Source organism: Trachurus japonicus, chromosome 16 (assembly GCF_045865225.1).
Source record: "Trachurus japonicus isolate A0001 chromosome 16, Traja_1.0".
Taxonomy (NCBI): Eukaryota; Metazoa; Chordata; class Actinopteri; order Carangiformes; family Carangidae; genus Trachurus; species Trachurus japonicus.
The window spans coordinates 33,492,143-33,515,170 of NC_140922.1; the positions used below are offsets into that span (position 1 = coordinate 33,492,143).

Here is a 23,028-nt window from a genome sequence, read left to right on the forward strand (position 1 = left end):
AGGCTTTTTCATGTGTTCTTTGATAAATAAATAAATTACTGTTGTGCATAGGGATGTAAAAAAACAAAAAACAAAAAAAAAACGGTATACCGTACACATTTCCTTGTCATACCATGTTGTGTGTGTGTGGGTGTCCAGACATATAAACTCATGTAGATTGATAACACAAGCTCTGACAGCTTTGAACCTTGACATACTTGTGGTCAGGAAGCTGCTTTATCAGTTAGAAAAACCTGGGTGTGAATATCTTGATTCTTTGTGTGGAAGGGAGCAACTGTTTAAGTGCAGTACTTGTACCTGTGCTGAGTACATGTACACATTGTGGTGTCAGTACTTCATCTTAACACTTCCTCCACCACTGCTGCTAATTATAAAGAGAATGGGATGTTGTGTAGATGCAGGAGACGTTAAAGACGAAGCTGAAAATGAATCCAAGTCAAGACGACATTTTATTATGTTGATGAAAAACAGGAACAAATGTACATTCAGCTTTTGTGATGAAGTGACATGTTGATACATTTTAGATCATTGCATGTGAACAGATACAAACTTTTAACATATTTAATTAAACAAGAATCACATTTCAACTTTTCATGTTCGACATTTTTTCATCTGGAGAACAACTCCAGATCTTCTTCTAGAGAAGAAGAATCAAATGTTCAGTAATTGAGTGATAAGAGTGAAAATAATTTACACAAAAGAAAAGTAGTGAAAAAGGAAAAGTGTAATAATGAGGCAGCAGGAGGACGGGTGAAGTTTAACAGGTTCAATTCACTGACTTTTCCCTTTAAGAAATAAACAACATGATGAATATGATCGTCCTCTTTATCTCTAACTGCTCTGCTCCACTGTCACTGACACCTTCACTGGTAACAGCTTCACTGGCAGGTTATCATCAGTAACAATGTATGGAAACATCTTCTGAGTGAAAGTGTGTGTGAAGGTGTGTATGTGTGTGTTAGTATCAGGATCAGAGAACGACAGTTTTCCTCTGTTGAAGTCCAGATTCACTCTGATCCTCTGGAACGTCTTCTGCTCTGGGAGATCAGTCCATGAAGTTGATGGTGACCATGCTGAGTATTTATCTCCATGGAACCATAACCTCCATAATCCAGACCCTATGTCGTATCTCTTCCTCTGCACAGACTCTGTTAACACACCCAGTAGCCAGTCTTTATTGTCTCCAACCTGGACATCCCAGCTGTGAGTCCCTGAGTTAAAACCCTCAGAGCCCAGGACAGAGGGGTAAGTATCAATCCTCTCTGGATTGTCAGGAAGCTGCTGGTAGTCTCCTCGTCTCCCACTGGTCAGATCTTCAGACAGGATGAGTTTTGGACCAGTAGTGTTTGGGTCCAGAACCACAGGACTGTAGGAGACCATGTCCTTCATCTTGTTCCAGATGTTGAAGGTCAGGTTGCCCAGGTGTTTGGCCTGGTCTATCAGAGCTCCTGAGTCCAGCTGTGGATCCTCCAGCAGGGGGCGCTGCTGGACTCTTTCCACTGCAGCCTTGTAGTTGAGCAGGAATGAGACGTCTTCAGCTCTCAGCTCGTCCTCTGTGGCTCTGACTGTGTGTGAAAGAGCTGCTATCTCTCTGCTCAGAGCCTCCATCTTCTCCTTCATCCTCTCACTCTTCTGCTCCTCTTCCTCCCTCAGTGCAGCCATCCTGGCCTCCTCTTCCTCTTCTAGAAACTGGTGAAGCTTCTTGAACTGCTCCTTAATCTGCCTCTCTGTGTGTCGGGCCTGGACCTTGATGTGTTCTGCTGTTTGATCAAACTCCATTTGAACGTATTCAAAACCCTCTAACTTCTGCTTTAAGGGCTCCAGAGTTTCCTCAAGTTCCTTCATGAGGTCTGAAGCAGCTTCATCGATGGGTTTGATTCTGTGGTTGGTGTGTTTGTCTGAATCTCTGCAGACGAGACACACTGGCTGCTGATGGTCCAGACAGAAGAGTCTGAGTTTCTCAGAGTGCAGACTGCAGAGAGCCTCTGCAGATCTCTTCTCTCTCTGCTGTAAGAAGCTCTCACACAGGTTCTTCAACACCAGGTTAATAGGTGGATGTGGCTTTGAAGATCTTCTCTTACAAACTGGACACAGTCGATCTTGTTTCTCCTTCCACCAGCTCTTCAGACAGTCTTTACAGAAGCTGTGGCTGCAGGACAGGAGAACAGGATCTCTGAAGACCTCGGTACAGACCGAACAGCAGAGATCCTCCTCTGGTCTGGAAGCCATTTAGTCTGTGAGTGGAGCTGAAAACACAGCAGACAGGAAGTAGAGTCAGTCATGGCTCCCCTCCCTCCTCTACTGACTTGACTGAAGTTTACTGTGACTCAGAGTCCAGGTTTTAGTCAAACTCACCTTCAGTGTGTGGAGTGTCAGCAGGTTGAAGCAGCAGTGTTGTAGCTGGACTCACTCACAGGAAGTTGTTGGTTTGGTCTGAAGCTGAATCTGATCGTCTCTTCTTCAGTCTGCGTCTCTGTGACCGACAAAGTCCAATAAAGTTGTTCCTGGGACTTTGTCCTCTGCATTAATCAGTAACCTGGTTTATCTCAGGTGAAGCCAGGTGAGGGGGCGGGGCTTTGAAAGATGACTGAATGTTGAACAACTCAGTCCAGATTAATTGTATTGTAAAAAAAACTGTAAAAAGACCAATCATTGGAGTTTTTCAAACGTCTACTGCTCAGGCTACTTTCACCTAGAGACTTCATTTGAACTTCAAACAGTAGACACAAGTCTTGTGTATTTGTATATTATTCCACGTTTTGATAGGTCATATAGTTTTTGATCAATCCCTGATCAATGACTATGATCATTTTTGGAGAAATTATGCGATTATAATGGGTGTGTATTGCACGGAATGTTCGGAATGTTCGAGTGGGTGACATCATCAGTTAGAGTGAGAGAGAGCCCAGAAAAATTCCAGATTTTTTCTCTTTCAACACTCGGCCCGGGCACAATTTACACTCTACACACATGATTTTTTTCCTCATTTGTACACAAACTTGTTCTGTGTCTCACCATGTGCTCAAAATATCAGAGAGACTTACAGAATTTGAATTATCAGCCTCTGAGTGCGGCCACGTCTGTCTCTGCTCCTCATTGACTCCAATACAAAGATTTTCTGAGAGAAGCAGAACGGACCTCTGTTTTAAAATTGCCAGCCTCTCCAAAATATTTACTGTAGAAACACCAAATCGTACCAAATTTTTCAGGAAGTCCTTACAGCACCGTTCATCTGTGTTTTTTTCTGATAGGAGTTACCGTTTTGTCACAGTAAGCCTAAATGCGAGACCAGTGCAGAGGCAGAAAATCACTCTTTTTCTCGACGTTTCTGTCTGCCTCAGCTTCGGGGGCCCCTATCGTCATTGGCAGCCACCTCAGGTTGCCGTGGTAACGTCTGATGCTCAGGCCAGAGGTCGTTAACTTCATAAACAATCCACCTGGCGCTCGTTTAAATGTTTGTAAACACACACACACGCTAAATCAGACTGACACAAGATGCAGCTCATAACATGTGTCAAGTCAGTCACACACACGCACACACACACACGCACACACACACACACACACACACACACACAGCTGCATCAGAGCATGATAACCTCCATTCATCTCCATTGTGTGTAACAATGCATATGCTTCATGTCAACTCAGGGTCCAGTCTGTATGTGTGTCAGGAGGTTGTGTGTGTGTGTGTGTGTGTGTGTGTGTGTCAGAGGTCATTTTCCCAACAAGCGATGACTCAGTAGAATGAACACATCAGTTCATTATGCTTCAATCAAACCCAGAATATATCGATAATAATTAATACATGGTCAAAATAATGCCATGATGTTGCATTTTTATCACTGATTCATTGAAATTAATATGATTTAATATTGAACGCAAAATAAAATATTACATTATGAAAGATAATATTGAAAATGTCTTTAGATACAAGTGTAATGGAGTCATTGCAATGTAGTGGAGCATTCATTTTAGGAGAATAACTTGTAAGAATTGATGTAAGAAGATAGAGTAGATGTATTTGTCTTACTTTCCATTAATATTACTAAAAGGTAAAAGGTCAAAATCAAAGCGTTCAGACTCATGCGGTGTCAGAGCTCAACACCAGGTGGCAGTGTTGAACCATTAACACCAAGACACACTGATGAAACTGTTTTTCTGAATGTGAACACACTTTAAAACTTTTTATTTAGAGTTTTTCCTTCAATAAATGTTTATAAATGTTATACAATTTGTGCAAATGTTTCGGTAAATTTTGTATTTTGTTGAGTTTTTGAAGTGAAAATACTGCACTGAACTGACAGGTTAAGTGTTAGTGAGTGACTTATTTAAAAGGTTTTTAGTCACGGAAATTAAAGCTGCTGCAAAATATTCAGTTTCAAATGTCTTATCACTACTGACAGTAACTGACACACATCAGTCACAGACACAGTCTCATTCCTTGTAGTTGAGCAGGAATGAGACGTCCATAGGTGACGATTAAGACGGATTTCATTTGTACTTAAGTCTAATGTTTATTTTTGGGCACAAAACTCCAGACCCAACCTTTAAACAACATGATGAATATGATCGTCCTCTTTATCTCTAACTGCTCTGCTCCACTGTACCTTCACTGGTAACAGCTTCACTGGGAGGTTTCTACCAGTGTAAATGTATGGAAACATCTTCTCAGTGAAAGTGTGTGTGAAGGTGCGTATGTGTGTGTTAGTATCAGGATCAGAGAACGACAGTTTTCCTCTGTTCAAGTCCAGATTCACTCTGATCCTCTGGTGCTGCTTCTGCTCTGGGAGAACAATGTCTGGAGTTGATGGTGAATATGCTGAGTATTCAACTCCATTGAACCATAACCTCCATAATCCAGACCACATGTTGAATCCCTTCCTCTGCACAGACTCTGTTATCACACCCAGTCCCCAGTCTTTATTGTCTCCAACCTGGACATCCCAGCTGTGAGTCCCTGAGTTAAAACCCTCAGAGCCCAGGACAGAGGAGTAATAATCAAACCTCTCTGGATTGTCAGGAAGCTGCTGTTTGTCTCCTCGTCTCCCACTGGTCAGATCTTCAGACAGGATGAGATGTGGACCAGCAGTGTTTGGGTCCAGAACCACAGGACTGTAGGAGACCATGTCCTTCATCTTGTTCCAGATGTTGAAGGTCAGGTTGCCCAGGTGTTTGGCCTGGTCTATCAGAGCTCCTGAGTCCAGCTGTGGATCCTCCAGCAGGGGGCGCTGCTGGACTCTTTCCACTGCAGCCTTGTAGTTGAGCAGGAATGAGACGTCTTCAGCTCTCAGCTCGTCCTCTGTGGCTCTGACTGTGTGTGAAAGAGCTGCTATCTCTCTGCTCAGAGCCTCCATCTTCTCCTTCATCCTCTGACTCTTCTGCTCCTCTTCCTCCCTCAGTGCAGCCATCCTGGCCTCCTCTTCCTCTTCTAGAAACTGGTGAAGCTTCTTAAACTGCTCCTTAATCTGCCTCTCTGTGTGTCGGGCCTGGACCTTAATGTGTTCTGCTGTTTGACCAAACTTCACTTGAACTTCTTCAAAACCCTTTAACTTCTTCTTTAAGGGCTTCAGAGTTTCCTCAAGTTCCTCCTTGAGGTCTGAAGCAGCTTCATCGATGGGTCTGAATCTGTGGTTGGTGTGTTTTTTTGAATCTCTGCAGACGAGACACACTGGCTGCTGATGGTCCAGACAGAAGAGTCTGAGTTTCTCAGAGTGCAGACTGCAGAGAGCCTCTGAAGATCTCTGCTCTCTCTGCTGTAAGAAGCTCTCACACAGGTTCTTCAACACCAGACTAAGAGGTGGTTCTGACCTTGAAGATCTTCTCTTACAAACTGGACACAGTCGATCTTGTTTCTCTCTCCACCAGCTCTTCAGACAGTCTTTACAGAAGCTGTGGCTGCAGGACAGAACAACAGGATCTCTGAAGACCTCGGTACAGACCGGACAGCAGAGATCCTCCTCTAGTCTGGAAGCCATTTAGTCTGTGAGTGAAGCTGAAAACACAGCAGACAGGAAGTAGAGTCAGTCATGGCTCCCCTCCCTCCTCTACTGACTTGACTGAAGTTTACTGTGACTCTGAGTCCAGGTTTTAGTCAAACTCACCTTCAGTGTGTGGAGTGTCAGCAGGTTGAAGCAGCAGTGTTGTAGCTGGACTCACTCACAGGAAGTTGTTGGTTTGGTCTGAAGCTGAATCTGATCGTCTCTTCTTCAGTCTGCGTCTCTGGGACTGACAGAGTCCAATGCACTGTTTCCTGGTTTATCTCATGTGAGTCATGTGAGGGGGCGGAGCTTTGAAAAGTGACTGAATGTTGAACAGGTTAGTCCAGATTAATGTAGAGGAGCCGTTCTAGGCATGTGCCTCGTTTTAAAAAGGGTCTTTACATGTGTTCTTTGATAAATAAATAAATTACTGTTGTGCATAGGGATGTAAAAAAACAAAAACTTTATACTGTACACATTTCCTTGTCATACCATGTTGTGTATGTGTGTGTGTCCAGACATATAAGCTTATCTAGATCAGTAACACAAGCTCTGACAGCTTTGAAACTTGACATACTTGTGGTCAGAAGCTGCTTTATCAGTTATAAAAACCTGGGTGTGAATATCTTAATTCTTTGTGTGGAATGAAGCAGCTGTTTAAGTGCAGTACTTGTACCTGTGCCAAGTACTTGTACACATTGTGGTGTCAGTACTTCATCTCAACACTTCCTCCACCACTGCTGCTAATTATAAAGAGAATGGGATGTTGTGTAGATGCAGGAGACGTTAAAGACAAAGCTGAATGTGAATCCAAGTCAAGACAACATTTTATTATGTTGATGAAAAACAGGAACAAATGTACATTCAGCTTTAGTGATGAAGTGACATGTTGATACATTTTAGATCATTGCATGTGAACAGATACAAACTTTATACATATTTAATTAAACAAGAATCACATTTCAACTTTTCATGTTCGACATTTTTTCATCTGGAGAACAACTCCAGATCCTCTTTTAAAGAAGAAGAATCAAATGTTCAGTAATTGAGTGATAAGAGTGAAAATAATTTACACAAAAGAAAAGTAGTAAAGAAGGAAAAGTGTAATAATGAGACAGCAGGAGGACAGGTGAAGTTTAACAGGTTCAATTAAAGCAGAAGTAAGTGATATATTTGTGTTAATATAAGTCTTAAATAGTTATATCTTCTGACAGCAATCACTTACATAGAGTGTTTGGACTGAAACACGGGTCTGTCAGTCCCTCTGCTCTGCTCTGAGCCGAAGAGAAAACATTTATCGTATCCTACAGTTTTTATCCAATGAGGAGAGAGAACGGCATGCAGGGCTGTGTGTGCAGCCAAGGGACGCCGTGAATGTGGCGACGTAGGGACGAGGACTGTTATGGTGCGTTCAAGGAAACTCGTATTTTTCCGACCGTGAAGTCGTACCAGTTCGATCTGGTACGAGTTCACCGGTCGGAAGTTACGAGTGGCCGTTATAGTGACTTTCACCGGTAAAACAGGTCGGAAAAACACGAGTGGGTTGCCTGGAATGCTACAAAGTCGTAAGTTGTGACTTGAAGCTGTAATTTACGATTTCAAAAGCCTGCCTGGAACGCAGCATTAGCGAAAACGACCGGACCACTTACTTCTGCTTTAACTGACTTTTCCCTTTAAGAAATAAACAACATGATGAATATGATCGTCCTCTTTATCTCTAACTGCTCTGCTCCACTGTCACTGACACCTTCACTGGTAACAGCTTCACTGGGAGTTTAACATCAGTGTCAATGAATGGAAACATCTTCTCAGAGAACCTGTGTGTGAAGGTGTGTATGTGTGTGTTAGTATCAGGATCAGAGAACGACAGTTTTCCTCTGTTCAAGTCCAGATTCACTCTGATCCTCTGGTGCTTCTTCTGCTCTGGGAGAACAATGTCTGGAGTTGATGGTGACCATGCTGAGTATTCAACTCCATTGAACCCTAACCTCCATAATCCAGACCCTATGTCGTATCTCTTCCTCTCCACAGACTCTGTTATCACACCCAGTGTCCAGTCTGTACTGTCTCCAACCTGGACATCCCAGCTGTGAGTCCCTGAGTTAAAACCCTCAGAGCCCAGGACAAAGCAGTAATAATCAAACCTCTCTGGATTGTCAGGAAGCTGCTGTTCTTCTCCTCCATCTCTCACACTGGTCAGATCTTCAGACAGGATGAGTTCTGAACCAGCAGTGTTTGGGTCCAGAACCACAGGACTGTAGGAGACCATGTCCTTCATCTTGTTCCAGATGTTGAAGGTCAGGTTGCCCAGGTGTTTGGCCTGGTCTATCAGAGCTCCTGAGTCCAGCTGTGGATCCTCCAGCAGGGGGCGCTGCTGGACTCTTTCCACTGCAGCCTTGTAGTTGAGCAGGAATGAGACGTCTTCAGCTCTCAGCTCGTCCTCTGTGGCTCTGACTGTGTGTGAAAGAGCTGCTATCTCTCTGCTCAGAGCCTCCATCTTCTCCTTCATCCTCTGACTCTTCTGCTCCTCTTCCCCCCTCAGTGCAGCCATCCTGGCCTCCTCTTCCTCTTCTAGAAACTGGTGAAGCTTCTTAAACTGCTCCTTAATCTGCCTCTCTGTGTGTCGGGCCTGGACCTTGATGTGTTCTGCTGTTTGATCAAACTTTACTTGAACTTCTTCAAAACCCTTTAACTTCTTCTTTAAGGGCTCCAGAGTTTCCTCAAGTTCCTTCTTGAGTTGTGAAGCAGCTTCATCGATGGGTCTGATTCTGTGGTTGGTGTGTTTGTCTGAATCTCTGCAGACGAGACACACTGGCTGCTGATGGTCCAGACAGAAGAGTCTGAGTTTCTCAGAGTGCAGACTGCAGAGAGCCTCTGAAGATCTCTGCTCTCTCTGCTGTAAGAAGCTCTCACACAGGTTCTTCAACACCAGGTTAATAGGTGGATGATCCTTTGAAGATCTTCTCTTACAAACTGGACACAGTGGATCTCGTTTCTCCTTCCACCAGCTCTTCAGACAGTCTTTACAGAAGCTGTGGCTGCAGGACAGAACAACAGGATCTCTGAAGACCTCGGTACAGACCGGACAGCAGAGATCCTCCTCTAGTCTGGAAGCCATTTAGTCTGTGAGTGGAGCTGAAAACACAGCAGACAGGAAGTAGAGTCAGTCATGGCTCCCCTCCCCCCTCTACTGACTAGACTGAAGTTTACTGTGACTCAGAGTCCAGGTTTTAGTCAAACTCACCTTCAGTGTGTGGAGTGTCAGCAGGTTGAAGCAGCAGTGTTGTAGCTGGACTCACTCACAGGAAGTTGTTGGTTTGGTCTGAAGCTGAATCTGATCGTCTCTTCTTCAGTCTGCGTCTCTGGGACTGACAGAGTCCAATGCACTGTTTCCTGGTTTATGAGTCATGTGAGGGGGCGGAGCTTTGAAAAGTGACTGAATGTTGAACAGGTTAGTCCAGATTAATGTAGAGGAGCAGTTCTAGGCATGTGCCTCGTTTTAAAAAGGCTCTTTTCATGTGTTCTTTGATAAATAAATAAATTACTGTTGTGATGTAAAAAAACAAAAACAAAAAAACGGTATACCATACACATTTCCTTGTCATACCATGTTGTGTGTGTGTGTGTGTGTGTGTGTGTCCAGACATATAAACTCATGTAGATTGGTAACACAAGCTCTGACAGCTTTGAAACTTGACATACTTGTGGTCAGGAAGCTGCTTTATCAGTTAGAAAAACCTGGGTGTGAATATCTTAATTCTTTGTGTGGAAGGGAGCAACTGTTTAACTCTTTCACTGCCAAAGACGAGTTATCTCGTCTTAGCGAATCCAAGCGTAGTCTGCCAAAGACGAGATAACTCGTCTTAGCGTTTTTTTAATGGCAACGCCATGTTGAATGTCTTGCCCTACTCCTCTGTGAAGATCAGACTTGTATCATCAAAATAAAGTGCAGAAAAACACATTTGGATTGAGAGAAATAAAAAATATCGCATATTTCTCCCCCCTCACGGAGCGGTGCGGGTGTCTGACTGCAGCAGCGCCGCTCCGTGACACTCTGGCCGCCGGTGAGAGCTGAGGGGGCGGCGGCGGGGCTCATGGCGGCTCGGCAGCTCGTCGAAGCTCCTTGCAGCTCCGTGATACAAAGCACAAACGTTAGTAACAACAACCCCGTTGATCGCTCGTTGTTAGTCGTCAAGAGCGTTTGGAAAGTCGCCAGATTTTGCGAGAAATCACTCGGATAGCAGCTTGAAAACCCCGCGATCTAGTGTGGATGAGGAACGGACGGCGCCGGCGAACGTGACGAGAGGAGAGCTAAAGATGGTGGGAGTGTCTGTTGTGAGCTACAGAGACTGTCTGTGGCTGAGTTCAGGGGGCACGTCAGCCAGAGCTGTAGGCTGTGTGTGTGTGTGTGTAGATGTGTGTGTGAGACAGAGAGAGTGAGTGAGACCGCTGCCTGCTGACCAGAGGAAGCTGGATCTGATCTAAAGCGCCGTGTTTCGGCTACAAAAACCTGTCGAACTGATCCGCGCACGCGCGCGCACACACACACACACACACACACGCACACATCACGTACGCACACACACTAAAAAAAGGAAAGAAAAAGTTGTAACTCAAAGAAAAGAAAGAAAAGAGGCTGCAGTAGTGTGTGTCAGTAGCTAAATGTTTTGTCTTTTGTCATCAAAAGTCATTTGTCAGTGTTGATTTAGTTGTTGTTTACAAGAGAACAACTGTACAGATGCTGAGGCATCACTAAAGCAAAATATAAAGGAGCCAATTGTACTGGTTCACCTGAAAATGACAGCCGACACAAAAACCTCTTTTTCTCAAGATTTTGGTGCCAAAATGGCATTTTGGGCTAAACTAACCTATATTCAACCGCCAATTTCACAAGACTGGAACAAGATAGAAACAAACAGTTTTTTTTGCTGGAAACTAGAGACCGTTGGTTGAATGTGTATGTAGTAACAGTACATAATATATGGTGGGTCTATGAAAATCAGTCAAAAAGCTGGAAAATGTCTGGCAAGCTGGAGGAAGCTGCTGTGAGAATGGCTGGCAGTCAAAGAGTTAAGTGCAGTACTTGTACCTGTGCCGAGTACTTGTACACATTGTGGTGTCAGTACTTCATCTCAACACTTCCTCCACCTCTGCTGCTAATTATAAAGAGAATGGGATGTTGTGTAGATGCAGGAGACGTTAAAGACGAAGCTGAATATGAATCCAAGTCAAGACGACATTTTATTATGTTGATGAAAAACAGGAACAAATGTACATTCAGCTTTTGTGATGAAGTGACATGTTAATACATTTTAGATCATTGCATGTGAACAGATACAAACTTTTTACATATTTAATTAAACAAGAATCACATTTCAACTTTTCATGTTCGACATTTTTTCATCTGGAGAACAACTCCAGATCCTCTTTCAGAGAAGAAGAATCAAATGTTTAGCAATTGAGTGATAAGTGTGAAAATAATTTACACAAAAGAAAAGTAGTAAAAAAGGAAAAGTGTAATAATGAGACAGCAGGAGGACAGGTGAAGTTTAACAGGTTCAATTCACTGACTTTTCCCTTTAAGAAATAAACAACATGATGAATATGATCGTCCTCTTTATCTCTAACTGCTCTGCTCCACTGTCACTGACACCTTCACTGGTAACAGCTTCACTGGGAGGTTTCTAGCAGTGAAAATGTATGGAAACATCTTCTGAGTGAAAGTGTGTGTGAAGCCCAGAAAAATGTCCTAATTTGTACACAAACTTGTTCTGTGTCTCATCATGTGCTCAAAATATCAGAGAGACTTACATAATTTGAACTAGAAAAAGCATTTCCAAGAATGGAAATGGTGTGAATGCTGAAAGCAGCTGAACGCTGTTGCAGAATTAGCAAATAGTGATCACCATACAAATGTTTGACCGAGGTAGGAATCAAACCCACAACCTCATGGTCAGTAGACTTTCACTCTGCCTCAAAGCCACAGTGTACACAAAGTTACAGAGACTGTTGTCTGTTGATGAGCTGCACTCTGTCTCACTCTGAAGTTAACGAGCCCAAAGCTGCACCTGTTGGAAACACACTGTGTCAACACCAAGAAAGAAAGCTTGAATGACTTACAATGAAAATTTCTGTGAATTTCAGGCTGAGAGCAGCAGTTTCAACATGAAGCAAGTTATCAGAAGTCAACAGAGGACGACTGGGAAAATAATTCACTATAATTGTTGTTGAGGCAAAATTTGAACCAGGAATTGAACCCACAACCTCATGACCACTAACCTTTACTCTGCCGCTTTGCCACAGAGAGCACAGCCACGCTACACACACCCATTATAAAGCTGAAACAGGGGCGGTGTTTAGCTCAGTTGGTAGAGCACCCGCCCCATGTGTTGAGGCCCTGGTTCGAATCCCGCGTCGGACCGCCCAATCCTGCATGTCACTCCCCCGCTCTCTACTTCCCATTTCCTGTCACACTCTCAACTGTCCTATCAAATAAAGGCATGAAAAGCCAAAAAATATACTTAAAAAAAAAAAAAGCTGAAACAAATAAGAAAAAGTTAAATATTTGAAAAAGTATGAAAAATTTGAATACATCCGATAAAGTCCAGAAAAAGCTGCACGTTTTGATATAGGAATTGTTGAAATAGCACAAAGTATGAAGGACTAGAAGAAGACCAGAAAGAAAACAGAATAACAATATTTGCCAATATTTGCCTTCAGCATTCACACAAATTATCAGCCTCTGAGTGCGGCCACGTCTGTCTCTGCTCCTCATTGACTCCAATACAAAGATTTTCTGAGAGAAACAGAACGGACTGATGTTTTAAAATTGCCAGCGTCTCCAAAATATTTACTGTAGAAACACCAAATCGTACCACATTTTTCAGGAAGTCCTTAGAGCAACGTTGATCTGTGTTTTGTTCTGATAGGAGTTACCGTTTTGTCACAGTAAGCCTAAATGCGAGATCAGTGCAGGGGCAGAAAATCGCTCCTTTTCTTGACGTTTCTGTCTGTCTCAGCCTGGGGGGCCCCTATCGTCATTGGCAACCATCTCAAGTTGCCGTGGTAACCTCTGATTCTCAGGCCAGAGCTCGTTAACTTCATAAACAACCCACCTGGCGCTCGTTTAAATGTTTGTAAACACAGACACACACTACATCAGACTGATACAGGATGCAGCTCATAACATGTGTCAGGTCAGTCACACACACACACACACACACACACACACACACACACACACACACACACACAGCTGCATCAGAGCATGATAACCTCCATTCATCTCCATTGTGTGTAACAATGCATATGCTTCATGTCAACTCAGGGTCCAGTCTGTATGTGTGTCAGGAGGTTGTGTGTGTGTGTGTGTGTGTGTGTGTGTGTGTGTGTGTGTGTGTGTGTGTGTGTGTGTGTATGTGTGTGTGTCAGAGGTCATTTTCCCAACAAGCGATGACTCAGTAGAATGAACACATCAGTTCATTATGCTTCAATCAAACCCAGAATATATCGATAATAATTAATACATGGTCAAAATAATGCCATGATGTTGCATTTTTATAACTAATTGAAATTAATATGATTTAATATTGAACGCAAAATAAAATATTACATTATGAAAGATAATATTGAAAATGTCTTTATATACAAGTGTAATGGAGTCATTGAAAAGTAGTGGAGCACTCATTTTAGGAGAATAACTTGTAAGAATTGATGTAAGAAGATAGAATAGATGTATTAGTGATACTTTCCATTAATATTATAAGGTCAAAGGTCAAAATCAAAACGTTCAGACTCATGCGGTGTCAGAGCTCAACACCAGGTGGCAGTGTTGCACCATCAACACCAAGACACACGGATGGAACTTTACTCTGTTTTTCTGAACCTGAACACACTTAAAAACGTTTCATTTGGAGTTTTTCCTTCAATAAATTTTTGTAAATGTTATACAATTTGTGCAAATGTTTCGGTAAATTTTGTATTTTGTTGAGTTTTTGAAGTGAAAACACTAATACTGCACTGAACTGACAGGTTAAGTGTTGGAGAGTTATTTATTAGGTGTTTAGTCACAGAAATTAAAGCTGCTGCAAAATGTTCAGTTTCAAATGTCTTATCACTACTATGACTGACAGTAACTGACAGTATTTAGGTTATAATTGTCTAATACAGGCAGCATTTATGTTAAAAATAAGTAATTTAATCATTGAGTATCATGTTTTTGGAACCTACTGTTTATAATAGCTATTCTATTTTATATCAACATATATTGACAAGCATTGATGGATATATATTATCCATCTATATTTATATATGTGTGTTATAAGAAACATAGGTTTAGATAAACGTATCAATATATGAAACTGATCCAATTTCAAGTTCCATGTTGCCATATATGTTTTTATTTTACATGTAGAGAGCAGGGTAAATAGTGCCAATTTTTACTTAAATTGCCTTTAAAGCAAGGGGATTATAATAATGCCCCCAACTAATATATGTACATATAGTTGCAGACGCAGCCCCCACCACACAGGACTAGAAGTCCATAGGTGACGATTAAGACGGATTTCATTTGTACTTAAGTCTAATGTTTATCTTTGGGCACAAAACTCCAGACCCAACCTTTAAACAACATGATGAATATGATCGTCCTCTTTATCTCTAACTGCTCTGCTCCACTGTCACTGACACCTTCACTGGTAACAGCTTCACTGGGAGGTTTCTAGCAGTGAAAATGTATGGAAACATCTTCTGAGTGAAAGTGTGTGTGAAGACCAGAAAAATGTCCTAATTTGTACACAAACTTGTTCTGTGTCTCATCATGTGCTCAAAATATCAGAGAGACTTACATAATTTGAACTAGAAAAAGTATTTCCAAGAATGGAAATGGTGTGAATGCTGAAAGCAGCTGAACGCTGTTGCAGAATTAGCAAATAGTGATCACCATACAAATGTTTGACCGAGGTAGGAATCGAACCCACAACCTCATGGTCAGTAGACTTTCACTCTGCCTCAAAGCCACAGTGTACACACAGTTACAGAGACTGTTGTCTGTTGATGAGCTGCACTCTGTCTCACTCTGAAGTTAACGAGCCCAAAGCTGCACCTGTTGGAAACACACTGTGTCAACACCAAGAAAGAAAGCTTGAGAGTCAAGCTTGAATGACTTACAATGAAAATTTCTGTGAATTTCAGGCTGAGAGCAGCAGTTTCAACATGAAGCAAGTTATCAGAAGTCAACAGAGGACGACTGGGAAAATAATTCACTATAATTGTTGTTGAGGCAAAATTTGAACCAGGAATTGAACCCACAACCTCATGACCACTAACCTTTACTCTGCCGCTTTGCCACAGAGAGCACAGCCACGCAACACACACCCATTATAAAGCTGAAACAGGGGCGGTGTTTAGCTCAGTTGGTAGAGCACCCGCCCCATGTGTTGAGGCCCTGGTTCGAATCCCGCGTCGGACGGCCCAATCCTGCATGTCACTCCCCCGCTCTCTACCTCCCATTTCCTGTCACACTCTCAACTGTCCTATCAAATAAAGGCATGAAAAGCCAAAAAATATACTTAAAAAAAAGAAAAGCTGAAACAAATAAGAAAAAGTTAAATATTTGAAAAAGTATGAAAAATTTGAATACATCCGATAAAGTCCAGAAAAAGCTGCACGTTTTGATATAGGAATTGTTGAAATAGCACAAAGTATGAAGGACTAGAAGAAGACCAGAAAGAAAACAGAATAACAATATTTGCCAATATTTGCCTTCAGCATTCACACTAATTATCAGCCTCTGAGTGCGGCCACGTCTGTCTCTGCTCCTCATTGACTCCAATACAAAGATTTTCTGAGAGAAGCAGAACGGACTGATGTTTTAAAATTGCCAGCGTCTCCAAAATATTTACTGTAGAAACACCAAATCGTACCACATTTTTCAGGAAGTCCTTAGAGCAACGTTGATCTGTGTTTTGTTCTGATAGGAGTTACCGTTTTGTCACAGTAAGCCTAAATGGGAGATCAGTGCAGGGGCAGAAAATCGCTCCTTTTCTTGACGTTTCTGTCTGTCTCAGCCTGGGGGGCCCCTATCGTCATTGGCAACCATCTCAAGTTGCCGTGGTAACCTCTGATTCTCAGGCCAGAGCTCGTTAACTTCATAAACAACCCACCTGGCGCTCGTTTAAATGTTTGTAAACACAGACACACACTACATCAGACTGACACAGGATGCAGCTCATAACATGTGTCAGGTCAGTCACACACACACACACACACACACACACAGCTGCATCAGAGCATGATAACCTCCATTCATCTCCATTGTGTGTAACAATGCATATGCTTCATGTCAACTCAGGGTCCAGTCTGTATGTGTGTCAGGAGGTTGTGTGTGTGTGTGTGTGTGTGTGTGTGTGTGTGTGTGTGTGTGTGTGTGTGTGTCAGAGGTCATTTTCCCAACAAGCGATGACTCAGTAGAATGAACACATCAGTTCATTATGCTTCAATCAAACCCAGAATATATCGATAATAATTAATACATGGTCAAAATAATGCCATGATGTTGCATTTTTATCACTGATTCATTGAAATTAATATGATTTAATATTGAACGCAAAATAAAATATTACATTATGAAAGATAATATTGAAAATGTCTTTATATACAAGTGTAATGGAGTCATTGCAATGTAGTGGAGCACTCATTTTAGGAGAATAACTTGTAAGAATTGATGTAAGAAGATAGAGTAGATGTATTTGTCTTACTTTCAATTAATATTACTAAAAGGTAAAAGGTCAAAATCAAAGCGTTCAGACTCATGCGGTGTCAGAGCTCAACACCAGGTGGCAGTGTTGAACCATCAACACCAAGACACATTGATGAAACTGTTTTTCTGAATGTGAACACACTTTAAAACTTTTTATTTAGAGTTTTTCCTTCAATAAATGTTTATAAATGTTATACAATTTGTGCGAATGTTTCGGTAAATTTTGTATTTTGTTGAGTTTTTGAAGTGAAAATACTGCACTGAACTGACAGGTTAAGTGTTAGTGAGTGACTTATTTAAAAGGTTTTTAGTCACGGAAATTAAAGCTGCTGCAAAATATTCAGTTTCAAATGTCTTATCACTACTGACAGTAACTGACACACATCAGTCACAGACACAGTCTCATTCCTTGTAGTTGAGCAGGAATGAGACGTCCATAGGTGACGATTAAGACGGATTTCATTTGTACTTAAGTCTAATGTTTATTTTTGGGCACAAAACTCCAGACCCAACCTTTAAACAACATGATGAATATGATCGTCCTCTTTATCTCTAACTGCTCTGCTCCACTGTCACTGACACCTTCACTGGTAACAGCTTCACTGGGAGGTTTCTACCAGTGTAAATGTATGGAAACATCTTCTCAGTGAAAGTGTGTGTGAAGGTGCGTATGTGTGTGTTAGTATCAGGATCAGAGAACGACAGTTTTCCTCTGTTCAAGTCCAGATTCACTCTGATCCTCTGGTGCTTCTTCTGCTCTGGGAGAACAATGTCTGGAGTTGATGGTGAATATGCTGAGTATTCAACTCCATTGAACCATAACCTCCATAATCCAGACCACATGTTGAATCCCTTCCTCTGCACAGACTCTGTTATCACACCCAGTCCCCAGTCTTTATTGTCTCCAACCTGGACATCCCAGCTGTGAGTCCCTGAGTTAAAACCCTCAGAGCCCAGGACAGAGGAGTAATAATCAAACCTCTCTGGATTGTCAGGAAGCTGCTGTTTGTCTCCTCGTCTCCCACTGGTCAGATCTTCAGACAGGATGAGATGTGGACCAGCAGTGTTTGGGTCCAGAACCACAGGACTGTAGGAGACCATGTCCTTCATCTTGTTCCAGATGTTGAAGGTCAGGTTGCCCAGGTGTTTGGCCTGGTCTATCAGAGCTCCTGAGTCCAGCTGTGGATCCTCCAGCAGGGGGCGCTGCTGGACTCTTTCCACTGCAGCCTTGTAGTTGAGCAGGAATGAGACGTCTTCAGCTCTCAGCTCGTCCTCTGTGGCTCTGACTGTGTGTGAAAGAGCTGCTATCTCTCTGCTCAGAGCCTCCATCTTCTCCTTCATCCTCTGACTCTTCTGCTCCTCTTCCTCCCTCAGTGCAGCCATCCTGGCCTCCTCTTCCTCTTCTAGAAACTGGTGAAGCTTCTTAAACTGCTCCTTAATCTGCCTCTCTGTGTGTCGGGCCTGGACCTTAATGTGTTCTGCTGTTTGACTAAACTTCACTTGAACTTCTTCAAAACCCTTTAACTTCTTCTTTAAGGGCTTCAGAGTTTCCTCAAGTTCCTCCTTGAGGTCTGAAGCAGCTTCATCGATGGGTCTGAATCTGTGGTTGGTGTGTTTTTTTGAATCTCTGCAGACGAGACACACTGGCTGCTGATGGTCCAGACAGAAGAGTCTGAGTTTCTCAGAGTGCAGACTGCAGAGAGCCTCTGAAGATCTCTGCTCTCTCTGCTGTAAGAAGCTCTCACACAAGTTCTTCAACACCAGACTAAGAGGTGGTTGTTCCTTTGAAGATCTTCTCTTACAAACTGGACACAGTCGATCTTGTTTCTCTCTCCACCAGCTCTTCAGACAGTCTTTACAGAAGCTGTGGCTGCAGGACAGAACAACAGGATCTCTGAAGACCTCGGTACAGACCGGACAGCAGAGATCCTCCTCTAGTCTGGAAGCCATTTAGTCTGTGAGTGAAGCTGAAAACACAGCAGACAGGAAGTAGAGTCAGTCATGGCTCCCCTCCCTCCTCTACTGACTTGACTGAAGTTTACTGTGACTCTGAGTCCAGGTTTTAGTCAAACTCACCTTCAGTGTGTGGAGTGTCGGCAGGTTGAAGCAGCAGTGTTGTAGCTGGACTCACTCACAGGAAGTTGTTGGTTCGGTCTGAAGCTGAATCTGATCGTCTCTTCTTCAGTCTGCGTCTCTGGGACTGACAGAGTCCAATGCACTGTTTCCTGGTTTATCTCAGGTGAGTCATGTGAGGGGGCGGAGCTTTGAAAAGTGACTGAATGTTGAACAGGTTAGTCCAGATTAATGTAGAGGAGCAGTTCTAGGCATGTGCCCCGTTTTAAAAAGGATCTTTTCATGTGTTCTCTGATAAATAAATTACTGTTGTGCATAGGGATGTAAAAAAACAACAACAACAAAAAAAAAGTATACCATACACATTTCCTTGTCATACCATGTTGTGTGTGTGTGGGTGTCCAGACATATACACTCATGTAGATTGATAACACAAGCTCTGACAGCTTTGAAACTTGACATAATTGTGGTCAGGAAGCTGCTTTATCAGTTAGAAAAACCTGGGTGTGAATATCTGAATTCTTTGTGTGGAATGAAGCAGCTGTTTAAGTGCAGTACTTGTACCTGTGCCAAGTACTTGTACACATTGTGGTGTCAGTACTTCATCTCAACACTTCCTCCACCTCTGCTGCTAATGATAAAGAGAATGGGATGTTGTGTAGATGCAGGAGACGTTAAAGACAAATCTGAATATGAATCCAAGTCAAGACAACATTTTATTATGTTGATGAAAAACAGGAACAAATGTACATTCAGCTTTAGTGATGAAGTGACATGTTGATACATTTTAGATCATTGCATGTGAACAGATACAAACTTTTTACATATTTAATTAAACAAGAATCACATTTAAACTTTTCATGTTCGACATTTTTTCATCTGGAGAACAACTCCAGATCCTCTTTTAGAGAAGAAGAATCAAATGTTCAGTAATTGAGTGATAAGAGTGAAAATAATTTACACAAAAGAAAAGTAGTAAAAAAGGAAAAGTGTAATAATGAGACAGCAGGAGGACAGGTGAAGTTTAACAGGTTCAATTAACTGACTTTTCCCTTTAAGAAATAAACAACATGATGAATATGATCGTCCTCTTTATCTCTAACTGCTCTGCTCCACTGTCACTGACACCTTCACTGGTAACAGCTTCACTGGGAGGTTACTACCAGTGAAAATGAGTGGAAACATCTTCTGAGTGAAAGTGTGTGTGAAGGTGTGTATGTGTGTGTTAGTATCAGGATCAGAGAACGACAGTTTTCCTCTGTTCAAGTCCAGATTCACTCTGATCCTCTGGTGCTGCTTCTGCTCTGGGAGAACAGTGACTGGAGTTGATGGTGACTTTGCTAAGTATTTATCTCCATAGAACCCTAACCTCCATAATCTAGGCAGTATGTTGCCTCCTTTCCTCTGCCCAGACTCTGTTATCACACCCAGTCCCCAGTTTGTATTGTCTCCAACCTGGACATCCCAGCTGTGAGTCCCTGAGTTAAAACCCTCAGAGCCCAGGACACAGTAGATATAATCAAACCTCTCTGGATTGTCAGGAAGCTGCTGTTTGTCTCCTCGTCTCAGACTGGTCAGATCTTCAGACAGGATGAGTTCTGGACCAGCAGTGTTTGGGTCCAGAACCACAGGACTGTAGGAGACCATGTCCTTCATCTTGTTCCAGATGTTGAAGGTCAGGTTGCCCAGGTGTTTGGCCTGGTCTATCAGAGCTCCTGAATCCAGCTGTGGATCCTCCAGCAGGGGGCGCTGCTGGACTCTTTCCACTGCAGCCTTGTAGTTGAGCAGGAATGAGACGTCTTCAGCTCTCAGCTCGTCCTCTGTGGCTCTGACTGTGTGTGAAAGAGCTGCTATCTCTCTGCTCAGAGCCTCCATCTTCTCCTTCATCCTCTGACTCTTCTGCTCCTCTTCCTCCCTCAGTGCAGCCATCCTGGCCTCCTCTTCCTCTTCTAGAAACTGGTGAAGCTTCTTAAACTGCTCCTTAATCTGCCTCTCTTTGTGTCGGGCCTGGACCTTAATGTGTTCTGCTGTTTGACCAAACTTCACTTGAACTTCTTCAAAACCCTTTAACTTCTTCTTTAAGAGCTCCAGAGTTTCCTCAAGTTCCTCCTTGAGGTCTGAAGCAGCTTCATCGATGGGTCTGATTCTGTGGTTGGTGTGTTTTTTTGAATCTCTGCAGACGAGACACACTGGCTGCTGATGGTCCAGACAGAAGAGTCTGAGTTTCTCAGAGTGCAGACTGCAGAGAGCCTCTGAAGATCTCTGCTCTCTCTGCTGTAAGAAGCTCTCACACAGGTTCTTCAACACCAGGTTATTAGGTGGATGATCCTTCGAACATCTCCTCTTACAAACTGGACACAGTTGATCTTGTTTCTCTCTCCACCAGCTCTTCAGACAGTCTTTACAGAAGCTGTGGCTGCAGGACAGAACAACAGGATCTCTGAAGACCTCGGTACAGACCGGACAGCAGAGATCCTCCTCTAGTCTGGAAGCCATTTAGTCTGTGAGTGAAGCTGAAAACACAGCAGACAGGAAGTAGAGTCAGTCATGGCTCCCCTCCCTCCTCTACTGACTTGACTGAAGTTTACTGTGACTCTGAGTGCAGGTTTTAGTCAAACTCACCTTCAGTGTGTGGAGTGTCGGCAGGTTGAAGCAGCAGTGTTGTAGCTGGACTCACTCTCAGGAAGTTGTTGGTTTGGTCTGAAGCTGAATCTGATCGTCTCTTCTTCAGTCTGCGTCTCTGGCAGTGTTGGGTAGTAACGCGTTATTAGTAACGCCGTTACGTAACGCCGTTACTTTTTTCAGTAACTAATAACGTAACGCGTTGTTTTTTTAAACCAGTAACTCCGTTACCGTTACCAAACGCTGCGTTACTCCGTTCCTTCTGGTGAGGTTTTACAGCTGCACACACGTCCCATAACATCCTAGCGATCAATAAAGTTTCATTGAATTGAAAGAAAGACAGAACGCAATGTGACACTGCGAAAAACAAAGCACTTTGCGGCCGCCCTCTAGCGTCCCACACGTAATCAAACACGCTCCATGAAGACTGAGGACTGGACAGGTCAGAGCGATTCTCTGGGCAGGGCATGACGGCGAGCTAAGGTAACGTTAGCTAACGCAGCATCCGAGACCGAAGCTGTGTGTCAGTTCAGGCTGCAGCCCCTCAACTGGGACACAGCTCGAGAGTCACAGCGAGACACAAGCACCCACTCCACCAAGCAGCAGCGGTTGGAGTCCGACAGACGGACTCGAATTATGACACATGAAACGCTAAACACAGCTGATCGCTCTGGGTAAACTACGAAGGAGTACACAGCTGATCGATCGATAAAAAATTACCACCGGAGTGAATTTATTTCCGTCATTGAAAACAGGCTCTTGAATGTAACTCAGTCAAAGTAAGACGTATCCTCAAGATTTTTTTTGCAGTTCTGTTAGGTCAAAGCTGTTGTAGCCTACATGCTGACATCATGCAGCATGATGATAAAATTTTACAGATAAAAACACGTGTTTCTTCATCAGCATCAGTAGCTACAGAACTGAAATGATAGTTAGAGAGGGATTCAATCAACCTTTATTTAATGGGAGCATTGGAAAAAAAGTTTTAAAGTAACGAAAAAGTTACTTTTTCAGTAACGCATTACTTTTTGGTTTAAGTAACTGAGTTACTAACTGAGTTACTTTTTTAACGAAGTAACTAGTAACTGTAACTAGTTACTATTTTTCAGTAACTAGCACAACACTGGTCTCTGGGACTGACAGAGTCCAATGCACTGTTTCCTGGTTTATCTCAGGTGAGTCATGTGAGGGGGCGGAGCTTTGAAAAGTGACTGAATGTTGAACAGGTTAGTCCAGATTAATGTAGAGGAGCAGTTCTAGGCATGTGCCTCGTTTTAGAAAGGGTCTTTTCATGTGTTCTTTTATAAATAAATAAATAAATTACTGTTGTGCATAGGGATGTAAAAAAACAAAAACAAAAAAACGGTATACCGTACACATTTCCTTGTCATACCATGTTGTGTGTGTGTGGGTGTCCAGACATATACACTCATGTAGATTGATAACACAAGCTCTGACAGCTTTGAAACTTGACATACTTGTGGTCAGGAAGCTGCTTTATCAGTTAGAAAAACCTGGGTGTGAATATCTTGATTCTTTGTGTGGAATGAAGCAGCTGTTTAAGTGCAGTACTTGTACCTGTGCCAAGTACTT

General features: G+C 42.7%; 3 protein-coding genes across 7 annotated transcripts; all 3 read right to left on the reverse strand.

Annotated features, from left to right (window-relative positions):
* Positions 1-755: 755 nt before the first annotated feature.
* LOC146972708 (nuclear factor 7, brain-like) lies at positions 756-9,099 on the reverse strand. 5 transcript variants are annotated; one of them, XM_085803138.1, is made up of 3 exons: positions 4,880-5,999; positions 4,632-4,640; positions 756-1,118 (listed from the first exon to the last, which is right to left on the reverse strand). In XM_085803138.1, exons 1-3 carry the CDS (start codon positions 5,976-5,978, stop codon positions 832-834), a joined length of 1,395 nt encoding a protein of 464 aa, XP_085659264.1. In that variant the 5' UTR covers positions 5,979-5,999; the 3' UTR covers positions 756-831. The 5 variants fall into 5 exon arrangements, with proteins under 5 accessions (XP_085659264.1, XP_085659261.1, XP_085659265.1 ...); XM_085803135.1 differs by lacking the exons at positions 4,632-4,640; positions 4,880-5,999 and adding an exon at positions 7,970-9,099 and having other exon boundaries at positions 756-1,102; XM_085803139.1 differs by lacking the exon at positions 4,632-4,640 and having other exon boundaries at positions 756-1,188; positions 4,938-6,176.
* Positions 9,100-17,292: 8,193 nt separating this feature from the next.
* Positions 17,293-18,711, reverse strand: LOC146972709 (nuclear factor 7, brain-like). Its single transcript, XM_085803430.1, has one exon. It carries the CDS (start codon positions 18,688-18,690, stop codon positions 17,293-17,295), a length of 1,398 nt encoding a protein of 465 aa, XP_085659556.1. The 5' UTR covers positions 18,691-18,711.
* A 1,200-nt stretch (positions 18,712-19,911) lies between these two features.
* LOC146972710 (E3 ubiquitin-protein ligase TRIM35-like) lies at positions 19,912-21,309 on the reverse strand. Its single transcript, XM_085803140.1, has one exon. It carries the CDS (start codon positions 21,307-21,309, stop codon positions 19,912-19,914), a length of 1,398 nt encoding a protein of 465 aa, XP_085659266.1.
* Positions 21,310-23,028: the final 1,719 nt, after the last annotated feature.

Excerpts from the sequence above, each read along its gene's own strand:
- LOC146972708 (XM_085803135.1), bottom strand. The coding sequence starts at position 9,099 with ATGGCTTCCAGACTAGAGGAGGATCTCTGCTGTCCGGTCTGTACCGAG. Across the intron at positions 1,103-7,969 it reads ATAGGGTCTGGATTATGGAG|GTTATGGTTCCATGGAGATA; the intron begins GTTAGGGTTCAA and ends TGGATTATGGAG.
- LOC146972710 (XM_085803140.1), bottom strand. The coding sequence starts at position 21,309 with ATGGCTTCCAGACTAGAGGAGGATCTCTGCTGTCCGGTCTGTACCGAG.
- LOC146972709 (XM_085803430.1), bottom strand. The coding sequence starts at position 18,690 with ATGGCTTCCAGACTAGAGGAGGATCTCTGCTGTCCGGTCTGTACCGAG.